Genomic DNA, 27,523 nt, shown 5'->3' with positions numbered 1-27,523 from the left:
TTTTTTTTTTTTTTTTTTTTCTTTTAAATTTTTTTTTTTTATTCACATATTTTCCCAAAAAAGTACATTACTTCAAAATAATCCTACATGTCAAAAAGATATACATAAAGGTAATTAACAACATAAAATGAAGCAATATTAGAAAAAGAAAAAGAGAAGGGGGAAAAGTGGGGAAAAAAAATGGTTGGGGGAGGGGCTGTTGTTGTTAGTGTGTGTATGAGGGAGGGGTTCATTTGTTTTCTTTTATTAACTGTTGAATTTCATTAATTTACAATGACTACATGTTAAATAAACTTATAAAATTAACTTACAAATATCCTTCAATCACTTGCAGCACTTTGCTCCATTTCGTTTCAAACTTTTTTTCAGTTAAAACACATTTTTCAATGTTAATTTGGTTTCTAATTTTACTTATAAAATAGGCTATTGTTGGGCTATAACCAGTAAACCTGCTACAATACAAGACATATTTACCAATTAGTAACAACAAATTTAAAAGGGATCTGTTTTCCAGTACTCCGAAGATAATACTTGAACATGTGATTAATTTTGTGTTATCATCAGAAATCTTTTTCCAGAACTCGTCAAACGAATTCCAAAATCTTTGTGCAGTTGAACAATACCAGAACAAATGTTCTAAATTTTCCTCATTTTGACAATATTTACACATACTATCTGTTCTTAAGTTATTTTTGTATAAGAATAAATTTGTTGTTACAATTCTATGCAAAATTTTGAACTGAAAAATTCTCATTTTTTCTTCACCTGTTACCTTATAAGGTAACTCCCAAATTGCCTTCCATTTTCCTGCTATGTTCCGCCCATAAATCATTGACCCATATTTAGTTTCTGAGCTTGGGGGTTCAAATTTACTTTTTATCAGTATTTTATAGAAATCTTTTGTTTTACCCTTTCCATAATCAATTGTATTTTGAACATTTTGTCCAGTTACATGCACATGGTCATTAGATTTCAAAAGCTTTTTCCATTTTGATGGAATTGCCGAAATAATACCTGTATATGTTATAAAATTCACAGCAATATTATATTTTTCAGTAAACTGATGGCACTTTAGAAATTTACCGTTATTATCTAACAAATTACCGATGTACCTTACTCCACTGATGTGCCATTTACTGTAATATACAGAGCTCCCATTTATCAAAATATATTTATTATTCCAAATTGTTTGCGTTATAACTTCCTGTACACAACTTGGTTCCTTCTGTTTATTTATCTCACTCCAATATCTTATAATATCCATGTAAAAGGGAGGTATTCTACCATTTATTTGGCCCCAATCATAATTGCACTGGAGTAAAAATCGCAAACCCCCATAATTTCTAAAATAATAATGACTGAATACAGCTATAGTTGATTCTGTATCTATAATTTTAACAGCCCAGGAAAGTTTTATTGCTTTGTTCAAAATTTCAATATCCACCATACGAAGGCCTCCTTGATCATAGTTACCAATTAGGGTATTACGCTTTATATGATGTTTTTTACCCCTCCACAAGAAATTGAATAGCAAGGACCTAGCCTCATTAATAACATTACTTGGGGTTGAAATCGCAGTCATTGAATACACCAGATTTGATGCACCAAATACCTTAACTAAAATAACCTTTCCTTTGAGAGTTAAATTACGTGATTTCCAGACTGACAGAATATTTGAAATTTTAGTTATCTTATCATCAAAATTTAATTTCTTATTACACCTTTTATTGTGGCCCAGGTAAATGCCTAAATATCTAATTGGCTTATCAGTGGGTGAAATCTCATCTATTTCCCTCCATTGCCTTTTCATAGTACCTACTAGTAAAAGCTGTGTTTTTTGCAAGTTAATTCTAAGTCCAGAACACTTATGAAAGTACTTTAACAAAATAAGAATGTGCTTAACTGACACCTGATCCCCCAAAAAGAGCGTGGTATCATCTGCATACCCTAAAAATCGAATTTCATTGTCATAAGGCAAATGTACTCCTTCAATTTCTTTACTGGCACGTATAGAAATGGCAAGGAGTTCGATAGCAATTACAAACAGTGCAGTCGATAAAGGACAGCCCTGTCTTATACCCCGTGATAGTCCAAACCAACCTGTGGAAAACCCATTGTTTACAACACAACTCTTAATATCATTATAAAATACATTTACCCAACGTATAAATGAATCACCAAAATTAAACAATTTCAATGCCTTATTTATAAAGTTCCATTCCAAAGTATCGTAAGCTTTAGAGAAGTCCACAAACATCACTGCCCCTGGGTGCTCATACTCCTCACAATAATCGATAACATCAGAGATAAGCCTTATATTATCCATAATTTTCCTCCCCGAAATAAAAGCTGATTGATCTTCGTTGATAATCTTAGGCAAAATATTCTCAAGACGTTTTACAATACACCTACTTGCTAGCTTATAATCACTATTTAATAAAGAAACTGGTCTCCAATTTCCTAGATGAAGTTGGTCTTTATCTGGCTTTGGTAATAAGGTAATGACTGCCTGTTTTTGTGTGTTTGACATCATGCCTTCTCTATAACCATGATTGAGTGAAGCAACTAGTGCATCTCCAATATATTCCCAAAAAAATAAATAAAACTCGGGGGGTAGACCATCGCTACCTGGAGTCTTATTCTGAGGGGCTTTTTTAAGCACATCAAAAACTTCCTCCTTAGTAAGTGGGCCCTCACACTGTAGTGCAATCTCATTTGGTAAAATAGGAATATTTTCTTTTATGAAAAATAAATTATCATTCTCACTAAATTCCAAATTGTTTTTTTCTGATGTATAGAGCTCCTTATAATACCTATTAATTTCCTTTAAAATGTCCCTTTCACTCGTCAAATATTCATTCCCTTTTTTCAACTCAACAATGGTCTTTTTTGAATAATTACGTTTCTCTAAATTCAAAAAGAATTTTGTACTTTTCTCACCATTTTCAAACCATTGAACCCTTGACCTTACAATTGAACCTCTAATATTATTATCAATAATATCATCTAATTCTTGTTTTTTAATTTCGTATTGGGCTAATACCATCTCATCTAAATTTTCATCTATTTGTTCTTCCAATTTCTGTAGTTCAAGCATTAGTTCCTTTTCTTTACTTCGTCTCTCTTGTGCTTTCTTTTTTGAAAATTCAACTGTCGCCTCTCGAATTTTATATTTTAAAAACTCAAACAAAGCTTGATCATCCATATGTTTGTTTTCACCCACGACACTAGAGATCTGTATTTTAATCATTTTAGAATATGAATCATCATTTAATAAATCACAATTAAATTTCCAAAAACCTGGTCCTCTAACCTGCTTTTTACCAATTTCATAAGTTATTGAAATTGCATCATGGTCTGATTTAGTACAAGGCATGATGTCAAACTTCCTAATATTTCTAAATACAGATGGCGATGTCAAAAAATAATCTAGACGAGACGCAGCATTAGCTCTTCGCCAAGTAAACCTATACTGTGCTGGGTTTAGTTTACGGTAAACATCAATAAGTGATAAGGAATTAATAAATGTATACATGTCGCGCCTGAAAGTATTCCTCAGCTCTGGCCTATCACCTCTTTTATCCATTACTGGATCAAGAGGGATGTTTAGATCACCTCCAATTATTAAATTACAATTTGGAAAGTTATAATCAATTAAACCTCTTACAGTGGCTAAGAATTCAATTTGTTCGTTTTCCTTATTGGGTACATATAGATTTGCTATGACTAAAACCAGATCATTAATTTCCACTTCAACAAAAATATACCTCCCATCATTATCAATCATCTTGTTTCTAATATTAACATTTAAATTCTTATTAAAAAATATTGCTACCCCACAACTATTTTGTGTGCCATGCGAATAAATGACACTGCCACCCCACTCCCTCTTCCACACACTCTCCGAATTAGAACAACTATGAGTTTCTTGAACCAAAATAATGTCACCCCTTTGCTGTCTAAAAAATCTAAAAACAGCTTTTCGTTTACTATACGAATGTCTCATTCCCCTAACATTCAAACTTAAAATTTTAAATGAAGTCATTAAAAATTATACCCAAAAAAAAAAAAAAAAAAGAAATATTATTGGCACTTAAATATTGCTGACAAAATATGTAATAATGCAATAGTGCTGCAGCTCCGTGAATCATAATTCACATCCCAATAACACACTCAGTGCCATATTATTGTATCAACAACCCCAACTAAAATTATGATACCAGTTTAAAAATTTTTACACTTAATCAGATGATACATTCAACACGAGAATGAAACTGTAAATTAATTACCACTGACTTAGTCATTAAGCAAAAAGTTATGTTGCCAGTCTGGCACAACCCTAAAAAAAGACCATAAACAGTTTGCTAAATAAACCATATATAAATGCATAATTAAATAAAACTCAACAGTGTTTTTTTTCTTACCTCATGTCGGATATATAGCTATAACTAGTTTGTCTGGAGTCACTTACACTTAATATTACATCCCACATGGGAAAGAAACTGTAAGTAATTACCACTTATTTCGTCATAATTGATAATTAAATCATATATAAAGACATACCTCAATAAAATTCAAAAGCTTTTTTTTTTTTTATAACTTTATAACTTTACACCACATCATCTTTATTAGGCGAATACTTCTTTCCATCAATGTACAGCACGCCTCTTCGAAAAATAGGTCGTTTCCCCTCATCGTAAGCACGTTTAATAACAGCGTTCAATGTTTTCTTCAATTGAAAGTCTTCAATAATCATATCCCGTTTTACATATATTCCTGTATCCTTTAACGCAATTCGTTGTTTTCGTATGATTTCTTCTTTCTTTAGACGACTGAAGAACTTCACCAATACTTGTCTTGGGTAGGGCCGGTTCTCTGTTTTGGCTACTTCACCAATATTTACCCGGTGGGCATTTTCCACTAAACCTGCTTGCATACCAAATTTATCCACTAGTATTTTCTCGATAACTTCAACGCACTTCTCGTTGTCACCTTCCTGTATACCGTGGAATCGCAAGTTATATTCACGTGAATACCTTTCTTGATTCTTTTGTTTTTCATTTGATTCACATAGCTGTTTTTTCAAAACTTGATTTTCATTCTCCAGTTCAGTAACACGTGTCATAAGTTCATTGACCCTCTTATTCACATTCTCAAACGACAACGTAAATTCTTGTTGATGCTCCTCAAACTTCTCCTTGTTCTTCGTTAAATCACTCTCAACTGCATCTACTCTGCTGTTAATAGTTATATTTTCTGATACTAACTTCTCCATATTTTGATCAATGCGTGTTATTGTACTTATCATGAACTCCTTGAAGTCAGCTTCGCTGTCGTCACCTGCCATTACTGTATTGTCTTTATTCATGAAGTGTGTAATTTTACCTCGAGTTTCCAATGGCGTCGTCTTCGAAGATACAGCTTGGCTTTCTACCAGTTTTTTCCTTTCTGCTCTCGTTCGACCATTTGGCATCTTTGTAATAAGTATCAATTCCACCTTCCTGACATGCCATCAGCTATTCTAAGACGGGTTGTACAACCAATATAGCAAATTTTACTCAACTTTCTACGGAGCCACGTGCATTGCGCTTATCTGTTCATGGCAGCGCCCTCAACGTCATTATCACTGAGGTAGTTGGTACATATTACTTACATTGTCTTTGAGGTAGTGGGTACATATTACTTACATTATCACTGAGGTAGTTGGTACATATTACATTGTACTTACAATGTCACTGAGGTAGTTGGTACATATTACTTACATTGTCACTGAGGTAGTGGGTACATATTACTTACATTATCACTGAGGTAGTTGGTACATATTACTTACAATGTCACCGAGGTAGTTGGTACATATTACTTACATTGTCACTGAGGTAGTGGGTACATATTACTTACATTATCACTGAGGTAGTTGGTACATATTACTTACATTGTCACTGAGGTAGTTGGTACATATTACTTACATTGTCTTTGAGGTAGTGGGTACATATTACTTTCATTATCACTGAGGTAGTTGGTACATATTACATTGTACTTACAATGTCACTGAGGTAGTTGGTACATATTACTTACATTGTCACTGAGGTAGTGGGTACATATTACTTACATTATCACTGAGGTAGTGGGTACATATTACTTACATTATCACTGAGGTAGTTGGTACATATTACTTACATTGTCACTGAGGTAGTTGGTACATATTACTTACATTGTTCCTGAGGTAGTTGGTACATATTACTTACATTGTCACTGAGGTAGTTGGTACATATTACTTACATTATCACTGAGGTAGTAGGTACATATTACTTACATTGTTCCTGAGGTAGTAGGTACATATTACTTACATTGTTCCTGAGGTAGTAGGTACATATTGCTTACATTATCACTGAGGTAGTTGGTACATATTACTTACATTGTCACTGAGGTAGTTGGTACATATTACTTACATTATCACTGAGGTAGTGGGTACATATTACTTACATTGTTCCTGAGGTAGTGGGTACATATTACTTACATTATCACTGAGGTAGTGGGTACATATTACTTACATAATCACTGAGGTAGTTGGTAAATATTACTTACATTGTTCCTGAGGTAGTGGGTACATATTACTTACATTGTTCCTGAGGTAGTAGGTACATATTCTTCTTCTTCTTCAATAGTAATATCCCACGGAATGTTATACTGGGGAGCTAACTCTCGCATGACGAGATTTCTAGAGAAAAAAAAATAGTAGAATCAAAATGTTAGAATAAAGGACAGTATTTGATCTAGCATTCCTGTATTGCTATTGAAACTATTGCATAGTCAACTATGCTTGAACCACCAGTAAAATTGTAGCATGTAAATTTTCCCGATAGGTCCCCAGGCGTATGGCCATTAAGAATGACAAGATTGCTATTTGTACACAATTCTAACAAATGAATTTATCTTTTTATCCCTGTTTTCTAAACTTAAAATTATCATCTATATAATGATCAGGTACTGGTATATGGTTACTGTTGTCATTAACCATAAAATCTGGCATTTCACCAGTGTGGGCATTGCAATCTCCAAGTAAAATAACTTAATTAATAAAATCCTCCGATAACTTATCAAATATATCAATATATTGTCTGGAATGAATTACTGAGCTTTCTGGTGGAATGTATACTGAACATAGGTAATGGTCTAATCCAGAATCAAACAACTGCCTATCAATTTTACACCACAAGTATTCGCTCGATTTTATTTCTAATTTTGTAATGAATTTTTGTAATGTATTTTTAAACAGGATAGCAACTCCACCAAACTTGCTACTATTCTTTCTGTCACTTCTAAAATAACTATAACTATCTACATTTATGTTACTATTTTTGCTTAGCCAGGTTTCTTGTAGGCATACAATGTCAAATTTAGAAATTAAAGAAGAAAAATCTACGTCACTACATTTATTTACACGCCATGGATATTCCAGCTAATGCATACAAGTCAGAAACATGTGATATTATAAAATCAACATACTGTCTTTGCTTAATTCTGAATAAATAAATACTGAAATAGGTTGTAATCAAGTGCATTTGTACTATTCATGTACAGTTACAACGAGTTTGAAATGCAGAATACAGGAAAGAGATAACTGTACATACCCTAATATTTTGGCACAATCATCGTAGTACTTCTTGGAATTTTTCACAAAACTGAACCCATTAACGTCACAGACATATGATGTTCCATTTGCACGTAACAAATCAAAACCACAAACTGTTTGCTGTAAAAAAAGTCAATAACAAAAAATATAATAACCTATGTTTTGTTTTTGAACAGATATAAAATATGGTTATGCTGCATGGGATGCAACTTTTTTTTGGCTTTCTTAAGCTGTATATACTTGATCAGTATATTTATACAAGAGTTTGGGAAAAACTAGTATCTATTCAACGATTTACAGGTAAAGACTCAAAATAGATAGAAGATTTTAAAAAATAAGAAAGAAGTTAAATGTGCATGTCTGTCAAACGACTATCATTTTTGTCCAATGACAGCCTTGAACATGGTGGACTGACCAATGAAAACACAGAACACATTGGACTGAGCAATGGCAATACAGAACACAGTGCAGTGAACAATGACAACAGAGAACACAGTGCACTGACCAATAGCAGCACAGAACACAGTGTACTGACCAATGACATTCCAGAACAAATTGCACTGACCAATGGCATCACAGAATGCAATGAACTGACCAGTGACATCCCAGAGCAGAGTGGACTGACCAATGGCATTTCAGAACACATTGAACTGAAAAATGACAGCACAGAAAACATAGGACTGACCAATGACAGCACAGAACACATAGGACTGACCAATGACTGCACAGAACAAAGTGGACTGACCAATGGCAACACAGAACACAGTGAACTGACCAATGACATCACAGAACACATAAAAAAAGATTTGGTTTCAGAAACAGAAATGAACAAGGCTAAGTTCAGGACAGAACATGCATACACACTTATTTTGCAAGTATACAGTAGAAAGATCAATCTAAGAGAACACCAAACTTATCCTTCTGAGACTCATTTACATTTTAAATTAGTATTTCTAGGAGTGTACATGGATATGTTGCAATTTTGAGATGGGATTATCATTGCATATCACATCAATTCAATGCCCTTATCTAATAAATTTTAAATGGTATAAATAAACACAATGGTCATACCTTGAAAGCCTGTGAAACTTTCCTTGCTATAAGTTTTTCATTAGTACTGAGTATGACTGGATAGCGTACTTCTTTTCCTTCACTGTCTCTTTCAACTTTACCATCTAATGCTGGTGATTTCCTGGCTTCAGCATGGGCATAGTCTGGACCCACTGTGTAAACCTGTGTGGAAATATGTATTAGTATCCCTGATTGCTGAGCCAGTTGGATTAATTGGTCGGAATGCTGTCTCATTTTATTCATAAAAAACAAGTCAATAAAGTCGTAACATTTTTGAAGTTTCTCTTTGTGCTCGTCATATTAAAGCGGAGGGGTTGTCGCAAGCGTGTCCTTGAAACTTAAGTTCCAAGTGTCGTATACAACAGATTGTTTATTTACATCAAAACACGTGTTCCATGTAGTAGTAATATGGCCAAAAATAAATTGTCATGGACATGCATCCTAACATGTATAAATTACATGTATGTGCCAAATTTGAATGAAAACTGACAGAGCACGTCCAAGATACCGCATAAAAAACAAACAAGATGCCTGCCAGTCGACCATCTTTGATCCAATTGTGAAATAAATCGTCATGGACATGTATCCTAACATGTATAATCTATGTACCAAGTTTGAATGACAACTGACAAAGCATGTCCAAAATATAACATTTTCAAAAAACAAGATGGCTGCCAGTCGGCCATTTTTAATTGAACCACTGCATGTGCATATGTCCCACATAAAGTAATAGGCACATGCAAAGAATGAACGGAATCGGTCTAAGGGATTCTGAGATACGACTCCGGACGGACGCACGGACGGAGACCGAATTATAAGTCCCCGTTATAATTATAATTACACCCGTGAGCGTCCTCTAATAATAAAAACAAACATGGCTACCCCAATGGTTCGACCACACCCCACACAAAGAAGTTTACTAAATCTGTTCTAAACTTTCTGGATTTTGGCATTCCTATGCTTGTTAATCCTACCGTTGTTCATTAATGGTTCACCATCAATTGATATTTTTAATAGGTATAATATTTTTAAGAGTAGTATATTGAAGTTATTTAACAAGTAATTTTGTTGGTTTTCTTTATTTGTGCGTAATGTAAGGTTTGTTTAACCCATTTTTGTGTATTTCTGTATTTTGCAGATCCTGTAACTTGGAATTTTGTCCGGCAGGTCATCCAATTGAATAAAATGAAAATAAAAAATACTGAACAAAGTAGAATGACCAATGACAGCACTGAAGACAGTAGAATAACCAATGACAGCACTGAACACAATAGACTGACCAATGACAGCATTGAACAATGTAGACTGACTAATGACAGCACTGAACACAGTAGATTGACCAAAGACAGCACTGAACACAATGGACTGACCAATGACAGCAGTGAACACAGTATATTGACCAATGACAGCACTGAACACAGTAGACTGACCAATGACAGCAATGACAGCATTGAACAAAGTAGACTGACCAATAACAGCACTGAACAAAGTAGACTGACCAATGACAGCACTGAACAAAGTAGACTAACCAATGACAGCACTGAACAAAGTAGACTGACCAATGAAAGCACTAAACAAAGTAGACTGGCCAATGACAGCACTGAACAAAGTAGACTGACCAATGACAGCACTGAACAAAGTAGACTGACCAATGACAGCACTGAACAAAGTAGACTGACTAATGACAGCACTGAACAAAGTAGACTGACCAATGACAGCACTGAACAAAGTAGACTGACCAATGACAGCACTGAACAAAGTAGACTGACCAATGACAGCACTGAACAAAGTAGACTGGCCAATGACAGCACTGAACAAATTAGACTGACCAATGACAGCACTGAACAAAGTAGACTGACCAATGACAGCACTGAACAAAGTAGACTAACCAATGACAACACTGAACAAAGTAGACTGGCCAATGACAGCACTGAACAAAGTAGACTGACCAATGACAGCACTGAACAAAGTAGACTGGCCAATGACAGCACTGAACAAAGTAGACTGGCCAATGACAGCACTGAACAAAGTAGACTGACCAATGACAGCACTGAACAAAGTAGACTGACTAATGACAGCACTGAACAAAGTAGACTGACCAATGACAGCACTGAACAAAGTAGACTGACTAATGACAGCACTGAACAAAGTAGACTGACTAATGACAACACTGAACAAAGTGGACTGACTAATGACAACACTGAACACAGTAGACTGACCAATGACAGCACTGAACAAAGTAGACTGACTAATGACAACACTGAACACAGTAGACTGACCAATGACAGCACTGAACAAAGTAGACTGACCAATGACAGCACTAAACAAAGTAGACTGGCCAATGACAGCACTGAACAAAGTAGACTGACCAATGACAGCACTGAACAAAGTAGACTAACCAATGACAGCACTGAACAAAGTAGACTGACCAATGACAGCACTGAACAAAGTAGACTGACTAATGACAACACTGAACACAGTAGACTGACCAATGACAGCACTGAACACAGTAGACTGACTAATGACAACACTGAACAAAGTAGACTGACTAATGACAACACTGAACACAGTAGACTGACCAATGACAGCACTGAACAAAGTAGACTGACCAATGACAACACTGAACACAGTAGACTGACCAATGACAGCACTGAACAAAGTAGACTGACTAATGACAACACTGAACACAGTAGACTGACCAATGAAAAAACATAACACAGTGCTCTGACCAACTGCATCACAAATCTTTATGTTCAATACTGTAAAACCATTTATTTTCACTGGCATTTAACTTCACTATTTTGATATTTTGCGCAATTTCACTGGGTTTTAAGTTCACAAACTTGGCATTTTACATGTTCATATGGATTTAAATTTAGCAGATTTTACTTATTGTTGAAAACAGTGAAATTAAAAACCTGTGAATAATAGTTACAGTAGCAGATTAATTTCCATTGCTAAGTGAGAATTCTTCTCACCAATAGTTTAAAAATGATCAATTCTAGTAGAATTCTTACATTCCTCCACTGCATAACACATATATGTAGGAATTTGGGAAAAGTCAAGTTGTATCATGTGACTTAATTAGTTCTGCATAAATGTGTGACTTAATTTGTTATGCATAAATTCAATTCACAGAGATATATTAACGAGTAGAAATGCTGCATAATAATATATCAGGCAAAAAAAAAATGTTTTTTTGTTTTTTTTCCTGGTCAGTGTGCACTGCAATTTGAAAAAAAGCCAGCTCATGACTTGTTTACGCGGGGGATTTAAACCCAAGTGACGATTACAATGCACGTTAAAAATGAAAAGGCTCATTGTAGACGCTTGTTTGTAAATTACAACTACATGCTATGACTGTTTGCCACATGTGCAGATGACAACTCCTCCGCTTTAAACTGGTTTCTGTCAAAATACTGACAAAATAACTGAAAAATAAACAATATCATCTGTACATTTTGTAATATCTGAGGAAAACAAACATATTAGTATATAGTGAGTAATAATTAGCTAGACAATTGAGGTAGACACTCAGGTAATTGAATATGATTAATCACAATTTGAAATCGAGATTACATCAAAACTACATCAAAAAAACAATTAGACAAAATAATAATTAATTATATAGCAAAGTAGCTGATTAGCTACTAATTAAATTTAAGAATATAAGGACATCAGTTCATTTTTGTTTAAGGCTTTAATTTCTGCTTGCTGTTATGCATATATTTTTTATTAATTTGTTTCATCTGTTTGAATGCTGTAATAATTGAACTTACCTTAACATCTGTGCCATCTGTTGGCATAAACTCTTCATAAATATAGGATCCTTCTTTACGAACGCGACTTTCCTCTGAGTAAACACTGCTGCGACTGGCAACCTTGACATGATTGCGAAAATACAATTAACAAATTTGAACTGCTTTCATGAATCTAGCGCCTTCAACATTTCCTGTTATCCCCTTGAACTCAGAATGAGGCCCATGAGGATAGATGACGCACTAACTACGTAGACAGTTCACCCGTGTGTACTTGATTAGGATTTCAATAGAACAGCATAATTTTGCTTAACTTTATTTTGATTTGACCTGACCAAGACATTTTGTCCATCTGAACATACCATAGCCCCAATATTATGATAGGTCAATACTCGGATCACAATATGCAAATAAATACTGACTGAGGCTAATGGGTTGGTGGTACACCAGCAATTAAAATTCAAGAACTTTTTTGTTTTCGTTTTCCAGGGCTATTAGGTTATTTACCCATAGTAACTACTAATATAATACAACAGTAGTAAGTTTTTACATTGATGGTTCAAAAAATTCATTTTTTTACATTTTAATAGTGATTTCAATACACTCTTTTACATGAAAAATGGCTTTTTAGGCTAATTATTCATTTTCAGGAATTTCCCAGGACTCAAAGGCATTTTTCCAAGACTTTTAAAGACACCTTTCAAATTCTGTGATTTTCTAGCAATATTTCAAGACTTTATAAACTCTGTTTGGTGTAAATTTCTATTGAAACAACTTAGCTGTCTTAGGAGTTAATAACTCAGTAATTTGAAATTGACATTTGAGACTGCCACTAAAAAACAGTGACAGTGCTTCTTCAAGCATATTCATATAAGAATCTTGATGTCCGATATGCTTATGAAAGAATGGCTGTCAATCAGCCATATTGAATCAGATCACAGAAAACAATATATCAGCCAGGTTATTTCTGAGAAATATTATATCATAATCCAATATGGTCTAAAATCCTGATACACTTACTTTTCGAAATAATCTTTGGCTTCCACCACCAGCTGAGGATGGGTAGTAAATATAAATGTTATGATCTTCGCCGGAAATTGGTTTTTCCACAAATGGCTTATGAAATATTTGGCCATTTACCTCTATGTAGTCATCTGCTTCAAATAACTGACAGTCTGTAAAAATAAACAAAATCAAAACATTCCAAGAAACATAGTGATGATACTTAATATTATCAAAATTTGTACATATAATATTTGCACACAGAATCAATTGGATAATATATTTACATTTACATACAATAGAATATGTGAACCAAATTCTCTCATGTTTGAAGAATTTTACCCCAAGATAGAAACATAAAAGCTAAAATTTATAAATAATGTAAATGAGCTGCTTAAATCTGCCTGAAACCTGTTCAGTTTTTGTAATTACCCCCATATAACTCTTGAATCAAATTTGAATTGATTTGACCCAGCAATTGTTGAGAATAAAATTGTAAATATATACAGACATGTAAATTGCAATTGTACATGCAAACAATGATGAAACAATACTTTCCATTTGTATTTTGTTGGAGAGAAATATAACAAACAAAAACAGTAAGGAATTGGATGAGACTAGCAAGAGACCTTTACCTTCTGGATTACCAGAATCTCTGTCTAATATTGCATATACAGGGAGTCCAATTGCTTCCTGTTTAAGAATTTCATAGACGTACCTTCTACAAAAACAAAAAACAAAAAAATATGAGGAGAATAAGAATAAAGTGCTAGAAATAAACAAATGAAAAACAAGTCATTTTATGACATAACAAAGTTCCTGTAGTGAACAACACTGAAATTGATACAAACACAACTTTGTGAGTATAACATAATGTATGATTGCAATTGATCAATCATTCGTTCGTTCGTTCGTTTTTTTCGCTCGTCCATCCATCATCCACCCATCAATTCATCCATCCATCCATCCATCCATCAATCAAGACATATCAGAGTCATGGCTCTAGAATAGCAATAAAAAATGTCTGTCGAATGACTGAATTCAAATAATTTGACCTTACAAACATAATGGTTCCATTGAGTTCAATGTATGTACAAAATTAGTCAGAACATTAGATGTCAATGAATTTAAATATGATTCTTAGATGAATACATGAGAATTTTATGTTCAATGTTTGTACTAATTTTGAACAAAATCCATTCGTACACAACCGTTTGTCAGAAATGCCTGATTTTGATGAATTTTAGGCATAATAATGGCCATAATACGACAACCTTGAATCAGGTCATGAAACAAAATGTACAGGCATATGTCTCTTATAATGTATGTGTCAAGTTTAAATGTTGACAAATTGGATAAATGAATGCACATGCAGATATAGAGGTCAAACAATAAGTTCCTAAAACGTTAAGACAAACATAAACCAGTTCTTTATTATAACACACTCACTCATTTGCATAAATTAGTATTTTAAGTAATTAACACTTTTATGATCATCTCGAAAATTGTGTTAGCGGTACTAAGTTCAAATTGAAAACTATGCCCTCATCTCAGAAATTAGTCGTAATTAACTTACCGATCTTGCAAACCAAACTGTTGATAAAGATCATTAATGACAAGCGGTTTCCGAAATTCCGCATACTCTATCGCTTTTTCAAGTGGAAATCCTTTTGAAAAGAACGACATAAGACAGTCGCAAAGCGGCCATTTTTCAATTGGTTCATTAACGATCATGGCTTCATCAAAAATGTCAGTCACTATATATTCAAATTTTTCAAGTCTTTGTAATACTTCTGTCATTGGTTTGGATGATGATTTCTTTGCCATTGCACATATTCCAACTTTTACCATTGTCTTTCCTTCTTCCTCCATTAACTGTTTCTTTGTCTTACTAAGTTCCTTCAGCTGTAATGATGGACGTTCCTAAACATGAAAAAAAAAATATATACAATTAAAATGAGTTTTGGTTTCTTTGTTTGCTACGTTATTGAGGCCGCAATGTAGGGGTGGGGTTTAAAGGGCAGAGGTAGCTGCACCCAGCATGTGCGACATTTGTGTTGATAAACATTGATTTTCCCACAATCCAATGCACTCTTCTGATTAAATCATGAGTGCGAGTTTTGATCTGGCGTGACTTGCACTAATTACCGCTGATGACTCTTTCGATACCTTCCAATCACCAAGATTCCAGGAAGTTACCCAGTTAAAGGTTGGTAACGTTTCAGTTTGTACTCAATTATCTGCGCAACAATCCCATATTTCATGCATGCGTGGTGCGACAACCACTGCCCTTTAAAGTGGTGACATAGTTACCAAAAACCTCCGCAGAGAAGTTAAAAATACTTGAATTTAAAAAATACATGTTAAAAATACCTCATTATCAATTTATATTATCAGAGGTACATTACTTGGGGTTTGCAACTCGCATAGTACTGTATGGTGACATCATGTCAAGATCCCATTCAAGTCTCTTCTCGTAGATAGCGAGACTGAGGCTACGACCTTCTGACATGACGCATATCAATGTTCAAGGTTTGTAATGAAAAAAATAAACTTTTCTTGTCACTATCATAGTGAAAAATGTAATACATCGAAAATGTACAGAAAATATAGTTCTCGTAATCCGTCATGTCGTGGGCAGCTATTTTGATCCACCTGGACATCCCAGTATCCTAGTTACCTCGGGCATGCGCATTCACATTTTTTCTGAGTTGGAACGCTTATGCGAGAGCGAGATTGTGACGGGATCTTGGTATCATGTCACCGTAGTTACAAACCCCAAGTAATATGTATCTCTGATATTATATACCGGCAGAGGTACATTACTTGGGGTTTGCAACTTGCATAGTACTGTACGGTGACATCATGTCAAGATCCCATTCAAGTCTCATCTCGTAGATAGCGAGACTAATGCTACGACCTTCTGACATGACATAGGCTGTTTGTAATAAAACAATAAAACATGTATTACCACATTCATAGTGAAAAAATGTAATACATCGAAAATGTACAGAAAATTTAGTTACCGGTATCGTAATCCGTCATATCGTGAGCAGCTATTTTGATCCACCTGGACATCCCAGTATCCGAGTTACCTCGGGCATGCGCATTCACATTTTTCTGAGTTTGAACGCTTGTGCAAGAGCGAGATTGAAACGGGATCTTGGTATCATGTCACCGTAGTTGCAAACCCCAAGTAATGTACCTCTGATACCGGTAATTTATGAATTATGCTATATACTTCATGATATTCAGATATTAAGTAGTTATTGTGAAGAATAAAATACAAATCAAATAAGCTACATTAGATTTCAGTTGGCTAACATGGCTAATACACAACTCTATTACAGTTAAACAGTCACAGAATGGAAAAAAAAAATATATGTACAATTGTTTCAGTTTCTTTGGTTGCTATGTAAATGAACATAAACTGACAACAGAAAATAATAGTGTTATTTATAACAAGAGATAAATATGACATTGTCTTGTCGACTCCTTTTTCTCACTGATTTAACTATGTTTATGGAGGGTTTTAGCAGGCAATAATTTACAAAATACCGATACCAAAAGGTGATAGATTATTTTTCCAAATTTTCACACATTTCATAAATTCTAAAGTTATTTATAAAACATTAACAAAAAACTATTATAATATAAATTTCCAGAGACGAAATATAAAAAGAGAAAATCCAAAGTAGAGAACGTATGCAGAATTCAAAAACAACTATAGTTTCAAATCTCACCTTGCTTTTTTAATACCAAAGAAAGAATTATTATGTCTAAATTTAGAGGTAACCACAATCCAACAATTGAGGAAGGAAGGAATACACAGCCAAAGACACCCTTAGAAAATAGAATTTGTAAACAATGCTCGCTAAATAAGATTCAAGATGAAATATACTTTTACTACTTTGCCCTAAATATCATTTAGATTGCCAACAAATCCTGACATATTGAATTTCCAGATAAGATCACCAATTTAATATCGATTAGATATTATACTGTGGAATACTTTATTTTCGCTGGAATTAATTTTCACTGAAAAGGCTTTTTGGGCGTTTTGTGTGGAACTTATTTTCACTGATTTTTGATGAATTTAATGTGAAATATAGGAAAAAAAGTATATTCGCTGGATTTTATTTTCACGGAATCATCCATTCAGCGAAAATAGCGAAAATAAATTCCAAGCGAAAATAAAGTATTCTACAGTATATCAACTTAAGAATAGAGATGAGAAATTACATAATTTTCTTTTTATGCTGCATGTACTTGTATTACTTTTAGTTTTTGTTATACATATGTTTATTACAACTGATAGAACTGTTCTACTTCAAAATAAAAACTTTTACCTATAACTTTCAAAGGTAAATTTGTATGTACAATTACAGAATTGACTGACCATATAATAATAATAATAATAATAATAATAATAATAATAATAATAATAATAATAATAATAATAATACATCTATCATCGTAATGCCATAAGTTACAGCGTGCCACAATTTTGCGGATTTTACGTGGTATTTTCATCCTACCATATTAGGAAATGCGAATTCCAAATGTGGAATGATTAAGCTAGTAAGCGTCCTCTAATAATAAAAACAAACATGGCTGCCACTAAGGTTTGACCGAACTTCACACAAAGAAGTTCGCTGATTCTGTTCTAAACTTTTTGGATTTCGGCATTACCATGATTTATCTTTGGAAGGAAAAGATGTATAATAATAAGGCTATTCAGAGGATACATCAAAGTATGCACTCAGACAGTATGCCATCGAATCGACACATGGAGGTATATACTCCCGCACATTAGTCGCTAGACTAATCTAAAAATCCAAACTCACTTGCAAAAATACTGAGGTTACTGTCTCCTGAGGCACCATCTTTCATTATATTTCATTACTCTAGTGGTGACTGAGTACTTGTATCATCTTCAGAGGGACCTAGACAGAATACCTGGGACCATATATAACGTACGCTTATCATTAAATCTATTACTTCAGGTTTCCATAGGCAAACATCTAAATAACTCAGAATAAAATCATCTCCAGGTTGTATGACTCAAGTTTATAAAAATCAATATAAGTGGGTAGTCTTACTTACAGCACATCTTACCTCCTTAACCATTTTTTCAACCCGTATGGTGTGCAATAAATTTTGAGTCATTGACAACTCATGGCTTTGGATGGAGACTTGTCATCCTTGGATCACTAATTTTCTTAAAACATTGAATCTGGTCAAGTATCCATGCATCTATTTCAATATCTCTAAAATACCTCCAGCTGTCAAATACTTGTGACATCATAGTACAGTAATATAAAGCATCTAACTATAGATATACATGTTATAAATGTCTGGTAGAACAATTCTGATTGGGTATGCCAGATTTCAAGTGACCTGGTCAAGGTCATATCAATATTATATATCTCAACTTGTACTTTACACTTTGTATTGTTTCAGTGTGAACTTGAGATTTGAAAGGGCACCAATTGTCAATTGCATTTAATAGCTTTATATGACGCACTGCAGGGCACTAAGGCAAACTTGTTGGGTATCAAGATAACTGCCTTTGATGTCTCTGTCATGATTTTAAGCCCTGTAGTCTACAGAGAGACAATGAAATGAACTACACAAATATATACAATTATTTCATAAATATATGATATCATAATTACAAATTTTTATAAAATGCTTTTTATGTACATATAATGTTATATTCATGTAAGATTATGATATATGGACGATTAAAGAACCAGACTTCAATTGACATATATGTATAAGGCGTAAGGGTTCAAGAGAACCCTGCAGGATTAGGTGTGCCTAGGTCAAGCCAAGGTCATTGCTATTGCTTATTAGAATGAAATAGAAGATGAACTGCACTTTGTTATGATATGCTCAATATAAAGTAATACCAGTACGCCAACAAATCATACAAGACATTATATCTCCACAAGAAACACATGATGATCTCCAGAAATTTTTGATGACTTCAAAAGATGATGTAATAATAAAAAAGAAATGAAAATACCATTTGATATGTAACACTTGCTTCATCCCATTAACAACTTTCTTTTTGTAGTAGTAGTTATCACAACTAATCTTTATTGCTTTATTGCTATATCTATTGCTATATTGCTAACTAATAGAAACATTGTATTTCTAAGAATGCAATAAATTATTAATGCTAGTTTATTATTCACTATGTTTCAATTTTGCTTATTTCGCTGACTGGAAAATGCGCTAAATTAAAACCGAGTAAAAGTTTAGCATAGAATACATTATTTACCGTGAATTTAAAACCTGCTGAATATGCCTGAAATGGTAAATCAGCAAAATTTAAACCCCGCAAAAATTAGTCATTTTAAAGTATTTCTTTTATCTTAATACAATGTTATAATATACTAACACTATATCTCAACTAGTCTTGTACTTCACAAATCTTTGTAGTCCACAGAGAGCTAATTAGATGAACTATGCACAAGAAATATGACTCGATGTCATCATGAAAATTAAAGTTCCAAGTTTTATTTTCAGATTTCTGTTTCATATAAACTGCTCTTTTGCATACTTTTTATTTATTCTCGAATGTGAGCACTGTGAAAATCATGTTTATATTTAATATTATAAAATTATGATATGTGCAGTTATTCATACAACAGTATTATTAACAGTCACATGTTATTATTAAATACATGTGTACATAATTTTAAAATTATGATACAGGTTAAAAAAAACAATCATAGTTGAAGAAATCATGGTGAAAATATTATTCAAAATTTAACATTTAGATTCAGCGTCATATGTTATTTCAATCTTATGGTGGATTTTCGCAGCCATTAAAAAAAACATTCAGTTACACATGTTTCATGTAGAAAGCTGAAGGTTAATAAGGTTTATGCTTTTAATATTTTAATTAAAAATAATAAATTCAATATGGAGAAGGTAACACAATTTGTGGCGCTTGAGTAATTGAGAATTTTGAATAAAACCTATTGCCAGTTATTTTATTAAAGGGGTTGAATGATTTGGCTCGAAGTATAGCCACTGTACACTAAGGGACGGAACAATAAACGTAGTCGGAACGTTTCATGTCAGGATTGACATTTATTGAACTATAAAATGGAAACATCGACATCAGCTTGAAACAACAACAAAAAATAATAATAACGATAATAATATCGCGAGGACCTCAAGTGTCACATGACACAAAACTCAAGTACTGATCACGGTAATAACATCATAGGTCAAATACAATGTATGATATAATAGGAGTACGAATAATCTAAACTAAACATCAAAGCTATTGCTGCACAGAAATAATACAGCAAATGGAATAATAATTATAGAAAACATTTTGATGTCTAACTAGATAATTCAACTTAATTAACAAACACACCTATGATTTGCATCTCGCCCTGACAATGGGTTAAATCTTCAGTGAGAAAATCGTAAAAAGCTATTTATATTAAACTCATAATCATGTACATATTAAAGACATTATATCTGTCACTGGGTGCAATCAATTCCCATTCCAGGTGAACAATTGAAAATATCAGAATTAATGGAAGTTTCAATAGCAATTAGCTACTACCAGGTACATAAAAAGTTAAAATAATAATCGAATAATATTCGAATAATAAATATCATTATTATACATCTGTTACCTTTATTCCATCAGTTACAGCGTGCCGGAATTTTGCGGTATTTTACAGGGTATTTTCATCCTACCATATTAGGAAACGCAAATTCCAACAATTACGTGTATAAGCGTCCTCTAATTATTAAAAAAACAAACATGGCTGCCCCCAAGGTTTGACCGGACCCCACACAAAGAAGTTCGCTAAATCTGTTCTAAATATTTTGGATTTTGGAATTCCCATGATGTATTCCTGGGAGGAAAAGTATGCACTCAGGCAGTACAGCAGGAGTATGGGCTGTACCGTCTTGGTGCATACCTTGCAGTATCCTCGTAATAACCGCATAGTACTACATGAAAATGAATTTTTATGTCAAAACATAGCATTGGATTTATTTAGACTTATAAGAAAATAAAAGGCAGCACTGATGTATCATAATAGCATCCCACAAAATAGAATAACTGCTCTTGTGTTTCTATTTTAAATGGAACACAAAGTAACCTCTAAAGCTAAGTTATGATAGAAGACAACAACATCAGTTTAAATTTAAAATTGACGTGAGCTGTTGTTACACTAACATTGATTGCTGGATCCATCTCTTTGACACAGCTTTTCATAACACGAATAGGTTTGTAGCAAAACCATGTGTATTGGATGATGCTTACCTTGTCATTTTCATCATTCAAGGTCAAAACTTCTTCACCCAAGTAGAAAGTTGGCGATATACATGCACTTGTATAACATGAACCATTGTCATTCCACTCGTAGTCGGACATACTATAAGCAGGGCCTGAAAAATAATAATCATATTCTATCAACTACCTTAAGATGATGCAAATACAACCAAATATTTTCCATTCCCTTGGAGATCCAGTGTTAAGCGTGAAATCAACTACCTTAAGATGATGCAAATACAACCAAATATTTTCCATTCCCTTGGAAATCCAGTGTTAAGCGTGAAATCAACTACATTAAGATGATGCAAATACAACCAAATATTTTCCATTCCCTTGGAGATCCAGTGTTAAGCGTGAAATCAACTACCTTAAGATGATGCAAATAAACCAAATATTTTCCATTCCCTTGGAGATCCAGCATTAAGCATGAAATCAACTACATTAAGATGATGCAAATACAACCAAATATTTTCCATTCCCTTGGAAATCCAGTGTTAAGCGTGAAATCAACTACCTTAAGATGATGCAAATACAACCAAATATTTTCCATTCTCTTGAAGATCCAGTGTTAAGCGTGAAATCAACTACCTTAAGATGATGCAAATACAACCAAATATTTTCCATTCCCTTGGAGATCCAGTGTTAAGCGTGAAATCAACTACCTTAAGATGATGCAAATACAACCAAATATTTTCCATTCCCTTGGAGATCCAGTGTTACCGGTAAGCGTGAAATCAACTACCTTAAGATGATGCAAATACAACCAAATATTTTCCATTCCCTTGGAGATCCAGTGTTAAGCGTGAAATCAACTACCTTAAGATGATGCAAATACAACCAAATATTTTCCATTCCCTTGGAGATCCAGTGTTAAGCGTGAAATCAACTACCTTAAGATGATGCAAATACAACCAAATATTTTCCATTCCCTTGGAGATCCAGTGTTAAGCGTGAAATCAACTACCTTAAGATGATGCAAATAAACCAAATATTTTCCATTCCCTTGGAGATCCAGCGTTAAGCGTGAAATCAACTACATTAAGATGATGCAAATACAACCAAATATTTTCCATTCCCTTGGAGATCCAGTGTTAAGCGTGAAATCAACTACCTTAAGATGATGCAAATACAACCAAATATTTTCCATTCTCTTGAAGATCCAGTGTTAAGCGTGAAATCAACTACCTTAAGATGATGCAAATACAACCAAATATTTTCCATTCCCTTGGAGATCCAGTGTTAAGCGTGAAATCAACTACCTTAAGATGATGCAAATACAACCAAATATTTTCCATTCTCTTGAAGATCCAGTGTTAAGCGTGAAATCAACTACCTTAAGATGATGCAAATACAACCAAATATTTTCCATTCCCTTGGAGATCCAGTGTTAAGCGTGAAATCAACTACCTTAAGATGATGCAAATACAACCAAGCGTTAAGCTTGAAATCAAACGTAAAAACAGGACAAACTAAGGTTGTAGTGGCATTTTTTGAGTATTTCTAGCTTAATAATGTGCAAATGTGTTAATTTTGATAAAGTAAGGGTATTTTAACGCAATATTCCTTCTGAAAGATAGGCATTTTGACATTGAGTTTTAAAAAAAAAAGAAAAAATTCAAGTTTTAAATCAGATTATTTTTGCCTTTCATGCAATACACAAGATCTTGCAGTGAATAGAAAATCACCTACAGTTACCATTATATGCATTCTAACTGATTCTCATTAAATTTTTTCCCCTGAGGTCAAATATGTGTTTTTCTAGAAAAAAACTGCAAGAGGGAACACTGCAATTCAACGGCGCTTCCAAGTGGGGGAGATAGTGTTCTTCCTACCAGGGTGTGGAGTTTTTGATAATTCTAAGTTAAAATGGAGCATTCTATGGCTTCCTTGGGGCCAAAATTACTATAAGACAGGTCAAAGTTGAAGACTGGCCACATGTGATCTCTGGTCAATCAGAATGTTATGGTTGCCAGAGGATCTTCTCCACAGGATAAGGGGGTGCATGGCAAAAGCATGAGGGTGCTGCACCCCTGTTCCCTTGTTTAAAAATAAATCCCTGGGGAAAACACAGTAAGTAGTCACTTTTTTATCTGACCAATCCAAGACCAAAACAGACAATATTGTATATCATTCTTTTATGTGCATTTTACAAATATTACATAAATACTTCATGCATATTAAATTATCTATAGAACATCAAACTTCGTATTTGTTATAAATGTAGGGTGTAAGCATGGGTTATTAAAATGTTACTTTACACATGTATACCAGTGTGTTTTCTGAAACTTCACATCTAATTATCTACTTATCGAACTAAGTACAGACTTGTTTCCTTCATTAAATGTCATGCTCTTTATTTACAAAATCTGATGAAATATTGTTTTCCTATTCCCTTTATACTCTCAACACAACAAAAACATTCCTTTGAAATATTCATGAAAATTAAAGGAATACCTTTGTTGTGCAGAGTGTATATTAGTTATTGCTATGTTCCCAGGAAAACATAAAAAATGATAGTTGATTTCATTAGCCCACTGTAAGGATCTATTGGGCGTTCCCTGTGTGTACGGGCTATATTATCAGAATTGGTGCAGTTAATAGCAGCTCCGATGATCTGTACAACACAGGCTAATCGGATCTGCTAGAAAAATGTCAGAAGTGCATCCGGCAACAACACAGCACTGCATTAATCATATATTGTCCGTACAGAATGTATAGCACTGTCCAGCCCCCCCCCCCCCCCCCCCACCCAGGCGTTAATAGTTATGTTACACTGTATATAAGTTTATCTCTATACCGAATGAAACATTACGACAAAAATAAAGTAACTTACCGATACAGGTATCAGTCTAATCACTGACCGGTGATATCGCCTGCTTACAAGGATAATTTTGAGGTTTTTACGCTGCGAGACGTGCGTACTGGTATAACATACACATTCAATACCATACTGCCCTCTATCGGTGACCCATCAACCTTATGGGCATAGCTGTACTGTTTTGCGGCATATAAGAAGTTTGCTATTCAGGTCTCACACCACTAATCAACCGATGACCATTCGTAGCCACTCCATTTAAACTTAATTAGACTTAATATTTTATATGTTGTTGGCAAGTTTCTGTGCAAATTTGTAACAAAAGAAACAGTTTTATTCGCCCAACTGCGTACAGTGCTGTGTGTACGGGGACGCGTTCGGTAGTGCTTTTACTAGTATTTTGGCTAAGCTTCCCACCTACAAGAGACTACAGGCGTAGACATTGTTTGAATATGTATCAATATACGTTCCCACGCAACTTTGAACTTTGATTGACATGTAAATGCTGCGTTCGATTAACAACAGCACCATACCGCGGAAATATGGTAAGGTAACTAAAGAAAAAATATAGTTTCATTGTTTGTTTGTTTTATTTGACACTTTTGGCGACATGTGTATGAAGGAAACTACTATTTTTATGAAGGTGATACCATTTTTGAGTTATGTCACGAATTTGTAATGTAAAATCGGTGTCTCTGTTTTAAATACGCTCGTAATAATAAAATAACAGCTGATTGGGGTAGTATTTGATTGGAACATTGTAGTTCGACATCAACATATATTACACACGAGTGAAATACAACGAACGACACGTGATATACAATTATTAATATATAGTTTTTTGTGTTGATTGTTTGACCGAGCAACAAAACTAGTTATTGTAACTATGGGAACACTGTGATCAGATTCCATTACAACAAAGAAACTAGTTATTGTAACTAGGGGAACACTGTGATCAGATTCCATTACAACAAAGAAACTAGTTATTGTAACTAGGGGAACACTGTGATCAGATTCCATTACAACAAAGGAACTAGTTATTGTAACTAGGGGAACACTGTGATCAGATTCCATTACAACAAAGGAACTAGTTATTGTAACTAGGGGAACACTGTGATCAGATTCCATTACAACAAAGAAACTAGTTATTGTAACTATGGGAACACTGTGATCAGATTCCAATACAACAAAGAAACTAGTTATTGTAACTATGGGAACACTGTGATCAGATTCCATTACAACAAAGAAACTAGTTATTGTAACTATGGGAACACTGTGATCAGATTCCATTACAACAAAGAAACTAGTTATTGTAACTATGGGAACACTGTGATCAGATTCCATTACAACAAAGAAACTAGTTATTGTAACTATGGGAACACTGTGATCAGATTCCATTACAACAAAGAAACTAGTTATTGTAACTATGGGAACACTGTGATCAGATTCCATTACAACAAAGAAACTAGTTATTGTAACTATGGGAACACTGTGATCATATTCCATTACAACAAAGAAACTAGTTATTGTAACTATGGGAACACTGTGATCATATTCCATTACAACAAAGAAACTAGTTATTGTAACTATGGGAACACTGTGATCATATTCCATTACAACAAAGAAACTAGTTATTGTAACTATGGGAACACTGTGATCAGATTCCATTACAACAAAGAAACTAGTTATTGTAACTATGGGAACACTGTGATCAGATTCCATTACAACAAAGAAACTAGTTATTGTAACTAGGGGAACACTGTGATCAGATTCCATTACAACAAAGAAACTAGTTATTGTAACTATGGGAACACTGTGATCAGATTCCAATACAACAAAGAAACTAGTTATTGTAACTATGGGAACACTGTGATCAGATTCCATTACAACAAAGAAACTAGTTATTGTAACTATGGGAACACTGTGATCAGATTCCAATACAACAAAGAAACTAGTTATTGTAACTATGGGAACACTGTGATCAGATTCCATTACAACAAAGAAACTAGTTATTGTAACTATGGGAACACTGTGATCAGATTCCATTACAACAAAGAAACTAGTTATTGTAACTATGGGAACACTGTGATCAGATTCCATTACAACAAAGAAACTAGTTATTGTAACTATGGGAACACTGTGATCAGATTCCATTACAACAAAGAAACTAGTTATTGTAACTATGGGAACACTGTGATCAGATTCCAATACAACAATGAAACTAGTTATTGTAACTATGGGAACACTGTGATCAGATTCCATTACAACAAAGAAACTAGTTATTGTAACTATGGGAACACTGTGATCAGATTCCATTACAACAAAGAAACTAGTTATTGTAACTATGGGAACACTGTGATCAGATTCCATTACAACAAAGAAACTAGTTATTGTAACTAGGGGAACACTGTGATCAGATTCCATTACAACAAAGAAACTAGTTATTGTAACTATGGGAACACTGTGATCAGATTCCATTACAACAAAGAAACTAGTTATTGTAACTAGGGGAACACTGTGATCAGATTCCATTACAACAAAGAAACTAGTTATTGTAACTATGGGAACACTGTGATCAGATTCCATTACAACAAAGAAACTAGTTATTGTAACTATGGGAACACTGTGATCAGATTCCATTACAACAAAGAAACTAGTTATTGTAACTAGGGGAACACTGTGATCAGATTCCATTACAACAAAGAAACTAGTTATTGTAACTATGGGAACACTGTGATCAGATTCCATTACAACAAAGAAACTAGTTATTGTAACTATGGGAACACTGTGATCAGATTCCATTACAACAAAGGAACTAGTTATTGTAACTATGGGAACACTGTGATCAGATTCCATTACAACAAAGAAACTAGTTATTGTAACTATGGGAACACTGTGATCAGATTCCATTACAACAAAGGAACTAG

General features: G+C 33.9%; 1 protein-coding gene across 1 annotated transcript in view; it reads right to left on the bottom strand.

Annotated features, from left to right (window-relative positions):
- Nucleotides 1–24,754, bottom strand: part of LOC100374726 (inositol hexakisphosphate and diphosphoinositol-pentakisphosphate kinase 2-like) — a 42,799-nt gene extending 18,045 nt beyond the window's left edge. Inside the window, exons 1-9 of the mRNA XM_078008787.2 lie at nucleotides 24,615–24,754; nucleotides 21,770–21,894; nucleotides 15,041–15,387; nucleotides 14,100–14,185; nucleotides 13,483–13,637; nucleotides 12,484–12,585; nucleotides 8,705–8,866; nucleotides 7,632–7,753; nucleotides 6,620–6,718 (exon numbers count right to left, since the gene is read on the bottom strand). Of these exons, the coding sequence (XP_077864913.2) occupies nucleotides 6,620–6,718; nucleotides 7,632–7,753; nucleotides 8,705–8,866; nucleotides 12,484–12,585; nucleotides 13,483–13,637; nucleotides 14,100–14,185; nucleotides 15,041–15,387; nucleotides 21,770–21,880 (1,184 nt within the window). The 5' untranslated portion in view covers nucleotides 21,881–21,894; nucleotides 24,615–24,754. The remainder of the gene's footprint in view (nucleotides 1–6,619; nucleotides 6,719–7,631; nucleotides 7,754–8,704; nucleotides 8,867–12,483; nucleotides 12,586–13,482; nucleotides 13,638–14,099; nucleotides 14,186–15,040; nucleotides 15,388–21,769; nucleotides 21,895–24,614) is intronic.
- Between the last annotated feature and the right edge of the window lie 2,769 nt (nucleotides 24,755–27,523).

Source organism: Saccoglossus kowalevskii, chromosome 21 (assembly GCF_978046115.1).
Source record: "Saccoglossus kowalevskii chromosome 21, keSacKowa6.1, whole genome shotgun sequence".
NCBI lineage: Eukaryota > Metazoa > Hemichordata > Enteropneusta > Harrimaniidae > Saccoglossus > Saccoglossus kowalevskii.
This window is presented reverse-complemented; position numbering and strand designations above follow the sequence as displayed.